Source organism: Capricornis sumatraensis, chromosome 18 (assembly GCF_032405125.1).
Source record: "Capricornis sumatraensis isolate serow.1 chromosome 18, serow.2, whole genome shotgun sequence".
Taxonomy (NCBI): Eukaryota; Metazoa; Chordata; class Mammalia; order Artiodactyla; family Bovidae; genus Capricornis; species Capricornis sumatraensis.
The window spans coordinates 23,852,588-23,864,821 of NC_091086.1; the positions used below are offsets into that span (position 1 = coordinate 23,852,588).

Genomic DNA, 12,234 nt, shown 5'->3' on the forward strand with positions numbered 1-12,234 from the left:
TTTCTTAACTTCAGCATCACAGACATTTTGTGGGGGTTTGTGGAGGGAGAATGTCCCTGTGCATTGTATGATATTGAGCATCACCCCCCACCCTCAACCCACTAGATCTTAGCAACACCGTCCCACTTGGGATGACCAAAGATGTCTCCATACATTTTTCCCTGGAGAGGGGCCAAGTCATTCCTGGCTTAGAACTACTGCATTAAGTCCTGCTTTAGTAATAGGAAGTATTTTGGAACATGATAACAAAATTAGTAGGTTCATTTGTTACTCTAGAATATTTGGACTTTAAAATACCTGCTGGAAGTATTAACACATTAAACTTATACTGTTTTTAAAGAATATCTTATTGCAGCAAGCAATAAATTTAGCTGACATAAGATTCACTCGGGAATAACAAAGACCCAGACTCTTCAATCCTGCCTGGCTTCAGCACTTATTACTTAATCTTAGAAAATGTGAGGATTATGTCAGTTAATAAAATGCTTAGCAAATATGTGTCATGAGGTAATAAGCAACTAATAACTAAATGCTATCTTTTATAAGAAAATGCCACTATTGGATTCTCAGTGGGAAAAGTGAAACAAAACTATACAGATTATACATTTTAAAAATAAGCTGAGTAACTGTGAAAATATCTGTGCTTTTTGGTTGTTTTTTTAATACATCTTTGTCCTTATACATTATTATTTTTGAGCAACAGGGAAATCAAAATTTTAAATAATGAAATGTCCCCAAACATTCAAAAATACAGAAAGCAGCTAGGTGTAAAAATGTCAGATTTTTTTCATTTTTGATATAGTTCATGAGTCCTTTTAGTATATATCCATGTGTCTAAAGTTAATCTTATTTCTAAGCTTTATGTATAGGATATATTACATGTACAATTCTCAAACTTGTCTGTTTCCTCTATTACTTTAAAAATTCCCCAATTTTAGGCACTTCCCTGGTGGCTCAGTGGTAATGAATCTGCCTGCCAATGCAGGAGACACGGGTTCAATCCCTGACCCAAGAAGATTCCACATGCCGCAGAGCAACAAAGCCAGTGAGCCACAACTATCAAGCCTGTGCTCTAGAGCCCAGAAGCCAGAACTTCTGAGCCCATGTGCCCTAAAGCCTGTACACTACAGTGAGAAGCCTGTGCAACTCAACTAGTGAGTAGCTCCCGCTCACTGAAACTAAAGTAAAGCCCGTACGGCAAGAAGGACCCAGCACAGCTAAAAATAAATCGCCCAATTTTAATCAGTATAAAAATCTGGAAAAAAGAATAGTCAGATCAGGGGTCAGCGAACTTTAGTACATATTTTGGGCTTGTGGGCTATCTGGTCAATGTCGCCTTTGTTCTTAATGAGCATGGCCATACTTCAACAAACTTTATTTGTAAAATAGATGGCAGGCCCACAAGCTTTAGTTTTTTGATTCCTGATTTAGAGGACAGTTTTCACTTATTCTTGTATGTATGAAACAACTAAGATAATTACCATTGTATTATGTCACTTACATTCTGTTCACAAAGAAGTTTTAGATCATCCCTCTGAGGGGAACTGCCCACACCCCACTGTGCCTCTAATTCATCAATCTGATTTGGGGGGTGGTGCATTATTGGACGGACGTCACCAGCAGCAGTTGGATCCACAGTCAGTTCTTTAACCCTATAAACACACAAGAGGTATATTTAATTAACAAAGACTCGTGAGGGACAAGAAATATCAACCTATTTAATATAAAAGCAATTCAATTAACATATTAATATTGATGATGTCAGCTTTCCAGATCAAATCTAACTGAAATCTGTGGAAATATTAAAGGTATGCTGAGATATTAAACTTTAGGAATTTACTTAGGTACAACTTTATATAATTACTTCAAACATAATTACTGCGTGTAACAAATTGAGAATCAAAGTATGCTTTTCAGAATTTCAAAATAAATGAGACATTTGTTACAGTTAAAAATGTTAACAACAGTACTTAGATTAATAAATGCATCATTGTAAGAAATCAGTTTTTTTCTTTTTTTTGGCTGCATTGTGTGACAGGTAGGGTCTCAGCTCTCTGACCAGGGATCGAAACCACTCTGGAGTGGAAGCACAGTCTTAACTACTGGACCACCAGGGAAGTCCTCCAAAAATCAAAGAATTTAATATACTTTGCAGATTTTTGGTAGTTACAAGGCTCAATTAAAATTAAAATACCTACACATGAAATATTTCTAATCCATAAAGATCAGAAGCTGTAAAGTTTTATCATTAAAAAAGTTTACCCCATTATACTCAAATTTACACATTTGGGAGAGGGTACACTTTTTAATTTAATTTTTATTTACTTGTCACACCATGCGGCATATGGGATCTTAGTTCCAATCAGGGATTGAATCTGCACCCCTGCGCTGGAAGCATGGATTCTTAACCACTGGGCCACTAAGGAAGCCCCCGAGTGTCCATTTTTTAAGTCAAGAGGATCCTTGTTATTTCCTTGCATAAAGAATGTAAACTTTTCCTCTTAAATAAGACAGTCTATCCTTCAATAATAAATATGGAAAGATGACATCATCCTTAAAAATATGAGAGGGGGAAAAGGAAGCCTGAATTCTAAATCAAATCAACATTTTAAAGCAAATAAATGAATAAAGTATGTAAAAATTAAGATCATGCAGTATAACCACCACCTGTCAAACAAAATGAAAAATAAAATGGCTCAGGACAAAATAAGTATATGCCATGAAAGTAAATACTATGAAACATTTATATATAGCACAACCCAAAAGAAACTATGGAAATAAACATCATATGTATAGAATAAAGTAGACCTGGTAATCGAAGGAGAAAAGTCGTCATACTCATAAGAAGGAGAGAGATCAGGGCGACTGCCACTACCCTGTGAGAAGGGAATGTCTGATGGACTAATTCCAAACTCCTTTACTCTGCAGCACCAAAACAGCAACAAATTAAAAGAAAATGCTCTTGTAAAGACAGGAATGCACATTTCAAGTTTTCATTTAATACTAATTTGATTAGAAAAGGATCAACTTTGTTGTGACAATACATTTACACTATCTTAAAAATAATTAAAGTTAAGAGGTTTTTGAACCCCTCTGTTCTATTGATTCCCTACTCCATAATTCTTCCTTTTCCCATGATCTTTTCTAGAAGTTTAACTAGACCATCAACTAAATTTGAAATGCCCTGTATTAAGCTACATGACCACTCGTGTCTAGTTTCCTTCTGTAGTCAATAACCATGAGTATTTTATTAGCATTAATGAGTCCTCAACAGTCTTGCAGTCTTTTCAAACAGGACAGAAGAGAATTAAAGTCCTAATGGCATACAATCTTTATAATGAATTAACTTCTTTCCTATGCACCTAGAATGTATTAGTTATGAAGCAACTTTGGAACAAACTGAAAAAAGTCACTCAAATAATTTTCTGTGTTTTGTGATTCAGATGATGAATCATGGCAAAGAAAATCCTTTAGCAATGGAATTTTAATCATTTTGGACAATGTCTCTAACAGGTGTATTAATCAAATCACGGGTTTTCGGCACCAACTTTTTTTAGTTCCTATATCCTCTTTGAGTCAATCCCACTTAATAATAGCAAGCAATATTTATTAATTACGTTCTATCAGCAGATAGCATGATTAGTATTTCTTAGACATTATTTAACCATTACGACAATGTTGTGATATTACCACCATTTTACTGATAAGAAATTGGTTCACAGCAATAAAGTACCTTACCCAAGTTCATTCAGTGAGCATGTGGCATAACTGAGGTTCAAACCTGGCTGAGTACAAATTTTATGTTTAAACACTTCAATATATACCAACCATATTCTCTTATTTTTCTCATTACTTCTCAAATTAAACTAAATGAAATTACTGTTTATACACATCAAAATAGTCACACAGATAAAACTAGTAATATCTTACACTTAGATCTTTCTTTGACCTTTTGGTAATGTCTACTCTGAAAGGTTCGATATCACATTCATTTGCCCTTTATCCTTTATAGTCACTTTGGAAAGCTTATTTACATACATGCTGACAAACCTAAATTTCTAATACTGACTTAATCACTTTTTTACTCCCAACCCCATTACTTATCTTATTCTCTCAGAGTATCCTCATTTAGGTACCCTTTTAGCCCCTAACCACACATTTTCCCTCTATTCAAAGCTCTCTTGCCCAAGCTGAACTATACTATATGCAGGAATTATATTCCTCAAATGAGCTATCAAAGGAGGTTGAAAATCTTTATTCCTAGAGATATGGAAATAAAAGACAGAACTGTTTGTCCCAGATGGTTAGTAATGTTGCAAATGAATCACATTACATGATAATAAATTAAAATATTTTACTTGGGTCTAAATGAACTAGAGGAATAGACAAATACAGAAGTCTGAAGACATGAGGGTTTTAATTCTACAGCTGGACTATAACACTAAGCTGTTCCTCATCTCTCCCATGAACAATTCTGAAATAAGAAGCATTTTAAATTAGTGATAAAAACCTTACAATACCAAAAATGTTCACTACAAAGAATGATTAAATGTTCATAGCTAGGATTTTATAATTCAAAGTTTAAAAGGGATTAAATTTAAAAATAAAATTCTATTATATTTTTAAAGAAATTATTATTTTTCGTCTTTTGGCAAAAGTTAAGTTTATACTTTCCAACAGTTTCTACTGATGATTTTTTAAAATCTCTTGAAGCGAAAGCAAAATACAAAAGAACAAAGGATGTTCTCATTTATGTGAAGTTCAAATACAGCTACCTATATTGTTCAAAGATACATTCATAGGTAGTAAAACTTTAAAAAGAGAGAAAGAAAGAAAACTGAGCATTTATTCCAAAATCAGGATAATGGATTAATGGATTGAGATTTACGGATTTAGGCATGTTATTCAGGATATGTGATCAGAAAGGGACACATGGGGAATTTTCTAGGGGTCTGGAAATGTTCTATTTCCAGATCTGATGACCAGAATTTATACTTTGTAAGTACTCATTATATTATATTATGTAAAGTAGGAAGTATTCATTTATTATATTATGTTTGGGTACTTTCCTATATGTATATATATTTAATATCTTAATGAAAGATTAATAATAAAATCTCAATAGTGACTAAAACAAAAAAAACAGTACAAATACTCATGTTTAGCAAAATTAAAAGACTCGCCACACTAGAAATGGAATACAAAGAGGAATTTTATCTTTAGGTTAAAATCACAAATGCAGTATGTGATAACAGGAATTTAAAGCTATATAAATAGTCATTTAAAACAGGAGCAATGGGAACAAATTGTTTTAACCGTGTATAATGCTTTTTGTCCTCTCATTTGTAATTATCCAATTGTCTATTAAAGTTTGTAACAGTATTTTCCTAAATAATAAAATGTAACCCATATAGAACACCACAAAGAACAGTGCTATCACTACTAAATCCCTAGATTCCCCATGTATAAAGTTTAACATTATCAGAAATAATTTTTTAGCATATAGCAAAATAATTTAAGAAATACAGACTGTGCCTGATACTCACTTACTTTTGAGTCTTAACATAATGAGAACTAGTACTACGAAATATAACTTGGTTAAATGGAAAAATGTATCATGTTCTTGAGTAAGACCAATTCTACTAAAAATATAACTGTCATCTCAAGTTACTCAACACATTTCTAATTATTTTTATTTTTAGGATGTGATAAAATGATTTTAAATATCATTTCAGCAAATATCATGCAAAAATTTTTTTGAAAATGGAAAGAACAATAAGATTTACCCTGTAAGATATTAAATCAAATCATATACTGTTCTACTCCTTTCGAATTTCAAAATAACCATATCTCATACCTATTTGCATATCTTAATGTATTGAGTGTATTTTCACAGGATGCCATTCCTGGAGAGATTGTAGCAATCTATGGGGGAAAAATGCAAAGATAAAAAAAATGTTACGGATGACAGTAATACTGACATGTGGTTCCTTAAGGTCTAACCTTAATACGGTCATCCAAAGAAAAGAAACTCCAAGATAACTCAGTCCCATAATCATATAGTAATTATAAACTCCAGTTATATATAAACAGCTCTCACAGCACCACAAAACGATCAAACATCAGGCAGAGAATGGAGGTCAACATCTCAAAGAAGGGAGTAACACTGAGTACTGACTGCCCCTCTTTTTGATAAATTTTTTTTTTGAGAGCCTAAGGGCAAATTGTGCTGCTGTCACATTGGACAACTAAAACTTCAATAAAAACCTGGAGTTTCACTAGTTAAGAAGCTAAATAAATAAAGCACAGTTTGGAGGTGAGCACCATAGCAGCTGGGAAGTAAAGTTTGTCCCAGAAGAGAAGTAACCACAAACTCGTGTGTTGTGTGTGTGTGTGTACATACACGAGTACTCTACTCAAATACACGTATTACCCAAATCTCTGCCTGACCCCCGAACTAGAGTACACAAGGCCGACTATAAGAAACATAGCTAAGTCTAAAAGAGCTAAACAGAGATTTAAGGTCAGTTGCTGCCCAGAGCAGGGGAGACAAGTTTGGAGTTTAGCTAAGTTAACTTTCTGCTAAAATAACAGTAACAACAACAACAAACTAATAATCTTCAGAAGAACATAAGAGAATCCAGAATGTCTGTAAAATATTCACTCATAATGAAAATTATATAATCCCAAATTCTAGACATATGGAGCAAGAGAAGTGTGATCAATATGTACGGAAAACAGAAAGCAATGGAAACCAATCTCAAGAGGACTCAGACGTTGTAATTAGTAGAATGCATGAATGTATTATAACTGTAATACAATCCTATCAGACTAGCAGGGACCACATTTTTAAGTTTCACTGTTTCACAGTAGAAGACTTTAAATGCCATTAATGTATTTCATAAATTTCCCATAGATGTTGTATAATTATTCATTTAGGATTAAGACAAAACAAGCAAACTTACCATGCAGGTACGAGAGTTTTCACCTATGAATGAATCTCTTAACACCTGAGTGAGTTTACTTGCTCGGAAAGGAGTATGAGGTTTATTTCTACCTAAGGCTCTGATGCACTCCTGAAAATTAAGAAAGCAAATTTCACGGATTATGCTTCTTATACAGAGTAATCTTAACGAACTATTTAAAAGATCTTTTACAATAACCCTAACATTTAAGATCTGATCAGCTCTGAAAATTCTATCAAGAGGTTTACAGCACAGTAAAAATGTTCTCATAAATCCTTATTCAAGAAAAAGAAATTTGGGAAATAAAACCACCAGAAACAAACCCCATAAAACAATCTAACCAAAAGACTACTTTGTTAATTCCAAGAGATTCTGCCAGAGACTATGACTGGTGTTTAGAAGTGACAGGCAGTAAGATAACTGTTGTTGTTCAGTTGCTAAGTCATATCTGACTTCTTGTGATCCCATGGGCTGCAGCACGCCAGACTTCCCTATTCTTCACTATCTCCCAGAGGTTGCTCAGCTTCATGTCCAGTGAGTCACTGATGCTATCTAACCATCTCATCCTCTGCCACACCAAATTCTCTATTTGCCTTCAATCTTTCCCAGCCAGCCTAAGTGTTTTCCAATGAGTCAGCTCTTCGCATCAGGTAGCCAAAGTACTGGAGCTTCAGCTTCAGGATCAGTCCTTCCAATGAATATTCGGGATTGATTTCATTTAGGATTGACTGGTTTGATCTCTTTGCTGTCCAAGGGATTCTCAAGAGTCTTCTCTAGCATCACAGTCCAAAAGCATCAATTTTTCGGCGCTCAGCCTTCTTTATGGTTCGACTCTCACATCCATACATGACTACTGGTTTGACTATAGTCAAACCATAGCTTTGACTTTATGGAGCTTTGTCAGCAAAGTGATGTCTCTGCTTTTTTATATGCTATCTAGATTTGTCATAGCTTTGTTAAACTTTTTCCATAAAAGAAAAAACAGAATGCTTTCTTTTCTTTGTTAGTCAAGGGAGATATATAATATTGGCCTAACTTTCTGAAACCCATTCCACATTTTTCAGAGAAACTTTCTTAGCTTAGTTTTGTGGCTCCTTGCTCTCCTTCAAGAAAAAAGATTGATTAATGATTAAGGCTCCAGGGAATCTCCCTAAATAGCCTGTCAACTATTTGGAAGTGGCCTGTCAACTAACAGATCTTTTAACTACCCTAAAAAGAACAAATAATATGTATAAAGAAAATTTCTGGGAGCAATAAAAATCTATAACTGCAAACATAAACAACTAAATTTTGATAATCTCTCTTATTAGAAAAAACAAACAATATCATTTTGTAACTGAGTAAACAAAATTAAAGTCAAAAGAGACTTTTCACAATTAAAAGGACTTTATACCTTGAGTGCTAAAAGGCTTTTATTAATTTCAGCACCTTCAAGCCTAGTTTGCCTGTCTGCACTGGAAGTATCAGCTCCTCTTTCATTTCCAGCCAAATCGATGAGAGAAAATTTGCCATGTAGTTTTCCTTTCCTTCTAAGGATAATCTGAAACACTGCATGGCTCCGAGATGAATGTGCATTTGCAGATGTCTGACCGGACGTTCTACAATGTAATTAAGAACATTTTGATATGTAAAAAGTTCAATTTGTGCAAGCCACAGTATTTTCATTAAAAATAGAAACAAAAAACTATCCCATTTTTACTATTTAAATACGAAAGAGCTATTGTGAATTAATAACACAAATATAATGAGCTACAATTTAGCCTGGCACACTTTAAAAAGTCTGGATGAACAATGATTTTTACTTCTAAGATACATTGAATAACATCTTGCTTTGCTCTCAAGTTATAATCAAAGTATCTAATATTGATCATCAAATTGTTCCTCTTTATTAAAACGAGTTACCTGCAACTGTTGCCTATGTCAATGAGTTTTAGTACATCTTCAACACATTTGACCTCCCGTTCCTGTAATCCCACCACTTGAACCTGCTGTTTTCCATCTTCAAGCACTCTTAATTTTGTTTTCCTATTTAGCAAGTCAAACACCTAAAAAAAAAAAAAAGCTTTTGAAAATAACAGTTCTATAAAAATGAGTCATTCAGAGTCTAAAAAATTATTTCAGATAATCCTGGTATTGTTATTAGAATAATAATGATTGATATTGAAGTTAAAGAATTTCAAAGGGAATTTAAAAAAAAATCTTACACACAAACTTTAAAGTAATATTCTAAATACATATAGCAATTACGTGGTGGCAACAATTGTCCAACAATGTGAATGCACTCAATTCTGGTGAACTTCTACACTAAAAAATAGTTAAAATGGTAAATTTTATGTTATGTATTTTTAAACCACAATTTAAAAAGCTTACAAAAATTATTTTAAAATTTCAACTTACCTTACCACTATAAATTTCAAAAAAGGTTGCATACACTTGAAGTTCCAACTTCTTATAGTTCGGCTTCTTTAGCATTAAAAATACATCCCGAGCTGCCAATAATTTCATATGGAGAAAATTTGTTAAGATGCAAAAAAATTGTTTTTAAAAAGAAATTCAAATTTTCTACTTTCAGAGGAATCAGTTTATGCTTACCTAGAATGATAGTATCAATAATAAAAATGAAGACTAAAGTGGATACTAACTTTTCAAAAAATAGTAAGTTAGTCTACACTGACAGTTTAGAAGTCACTCACCTTCATATTCAAGAAAACAATGTTACTACTTATCTTTATAAATAGCATAAGATTACAGATGGTCACAATAAGGGTACTTTCGTAATTACCAAATGGGAACTTTTCACAAAGCTGCTATTCAACAATACTAAGCTCCAACAATGTGTCAGATTACAACATACACAATCAAGATTTCTGCCCCCAAAGCAAAGCTCTTTCCAAACCAGTCTGATAACCTAAAACTGACCAAATACGTAGGAAGGACAGCATTAATTACCCTTAAAATTCTGCACGGTACTTCCAAATCTTTTCCCAAACCACCTGAATAATATTCAAGAAGAATGTTATAAATGATACCCAAAAAGGAGTTACCTGCTAATGCATAAATTCCTTTAGAACAATCTTGGTTCTTTCCTGAAAAGTCACCTCCCATTGTCTACATGTTAAAAAGAAAAAAGAATTTAGGTCTTACAATTAAAGTATAAGAAAAACAAACCCGCTTCCTACCAGGATGTAACTAACAAATTACTTACATGAGTCTTTCCACTTCCGGTCTGCCCATAAGCAAAGCATGTAGCCATTCCCCTCTCAAATATAGTTTCCACTAGTGGTCTAGCTGTAAACCTTAAAAATAAAATGCACCAATCAGAATGTACTGTTAATATTTAAATTAAATAATAAAACTAGTGTCTCGTGTTATTAATAAACAAATCTTACACCAAGATTTTTAACAAACCAGTAGGCTCAACTCTAAGACCACAACTGAGTCCACTGATTTAAAATTTTAAATGTCCATGTGCTAGAATTGCTTAAAGCTCTTTAACGCATATCTTCAAGCAATAATTCCATAATAAAAAATGGCCACAAAATTATTAACTGTCGGGAGGAGAAAAATAGTAGCTGATAGTAGCTGAGCTAAAGACATATATATTAATAGAAGACAATAGGAAAGTTTTAAAAAGTAACAACTAAATATGGTAATATCAGCCAGACAAGTAGGACATACATGAAAACCAAAACAAAAAACCCCAACCCAAACTCAAAAATGTATCAAAGGTTTCAACAGAAACAGAATCAAGACTGGTAATCTCAGAAAAGAAAAGCTAGAGGGGAAAAAAAGTACAAAAACATTATCTTAACAAGTATAAAAGTGGTAAAATTTTCCTGAATGTGAATAAGCAAATATAAACGATGCTTGTTAAGACAATGAATTCTGAACTGATAGTCTTGATTCAGGAAAAGGATGCCCAAATATTATAAATAAGCAAATATAAACAATCCTGATAAGACAATGAATTCTGAACTGACAGTCTTGATTCAGGAAAAGGATGCCCAGTATTAGTATAATCACTGCTGGAGTCAAGATTAAAAAGGTAAGGAGGGACAAAAAAATACTTCATTGAGCAGTGCTCTAAAAAGCATGATACAAAACAAATGGGTTTTTTACACAGGCTTCAAAAGAACATATGTGAACACTTTATACAGCTCTATTGATTTTTCAAAGGCACAACTGGACAAAGTACAGAACAAAAGAAGCAGAAAAAAGTTAGAATCAAACAGAATTAGAAATGAGTCTGAAGGGTGATAGGACAGGAAAAAAGCCTAATTCCTCAATCCACAGAAGTTAAGGATAAGAAAAAGGGGACAGAATTAATATTGGTAAAATTAAGAAGCATAAATACAGGGTGAAATAAAATGTTTACTGATTCTAGCACATACACAGAAACACACCTTTATAATGATTTCTTGAAAGTGATTATAAAAGTCAGACAGATATATTTATGAGACAGTAGTGGAAGGAGACAGGGAGTGAGGGAGAAGGAGAGGACTCAGTTCTCAGAAAGGTAAAAAATATACAATGTATAATTTTAATTCCCTTTTTAAACAAATTCTTCACAATATCTCTATCTAGCATTCACGTACTCTTTTAATTTTGTCCTCTTCTTTAGAGCTGAACTCCCAGTTTACTGGCTTAAGACCAGAGGAGTTGATCTTAACAGGATCTCATTTATCGTAACTTGTTAGCATTCTCACGAATTAATTTTGTTTTCCAGTCAAATTTATAAAATAAAAGGGCAATGAAGCATAGCATTCAAGTAACTGCCAAGAGCATTTAATATAGACTGAAATAACAATGCTGCTAAAATTGACCTATTAAATAATGAGAAGTAAATGTTTACAAACTATGTATGAAAATCTAAATTTGGATAAAATGTGGGACATCAATGGATAATACACATAAGTTTGAATTGTTTGTAGGTTAAATATGCAAACACATAAGAATTTCATGTACTAAAACTATTCCAAAGTTTAAATATGATAAACTGGGCAAATGCATGTAGATTTCAGAAGTTTTTTTCCTTTAGTGGTCAATAAATATTTAGACAATTAAGTGTCTGATGTATAAATTATTTTAAATTTCTTTGAAATATTGCAGATATTAAAAAGGAAAAATAACCACATCCCATCTCTAGAGGTACAGAAAATGTTGTCTAGAAATTTGTTATCCGTACAAATGGTGTGTTACATAGTGTAGAAGTTAATCAGTAATGAAAACTGGTCTGGGGAGCATTAAAGAAAACAAGTATTAGTATTTA

The 12,234-nt window shown here is 33.0% G+C and overlaps 1 protein-coding gene across 3 annotated transcripts in view; it reads right to left on the minus strand.

The window, feature by feature from the left end:
- KIF2A (kinesin family member 2A) overlaps window positions 1-12,234 on the minus strand; it is a 65,956-nt gene that overhangs the window by 7,658 nt on the left and 46,064 nt on the right. For 2 of the 3 annotated variants that reach the window (XM_068990774.1, XM_068990773.1), the window contains exons 10-17: window positions 10,171-10,261; window positions 10,010-10,073; window positions 9,363-9,454; window positions 8,868-9,010; window positions 8,359-8,563; window positions 6,966-7,076; window positions 5,858-5,925; window positions 1,502-1,652 (exon numbers count right to left, since the gene is read on the minus strand). In XM_068990774.1, coding sequence (XP_068846875.1) covers window positions 1,502-1,652; window positions 5,858-5,925; window positions 6,966-7,076; window positions 8,359-8,563; window positions 8,868-9,010; window positions 9,363-9,454; window positions 10,010-10,073; window positions 10,171-10,261 — 925 coding nt within the window. Of the gene's footprint in view, window positions 1-1,501; window positions 1,653-2,808; window positions 2,923-5,857; window positions 5,926-6,965; window positions 7,077-8,358; window positions 8,564-8,867; window positions 9,011-9,362; window positions 9,455-10,009; window positions 10,074-10,170; window positions 10,262-12,234 lie in introns of all 3 variants that reach the window. The other variant, XM_068990772.1, reaches the window with a different exon arrangement.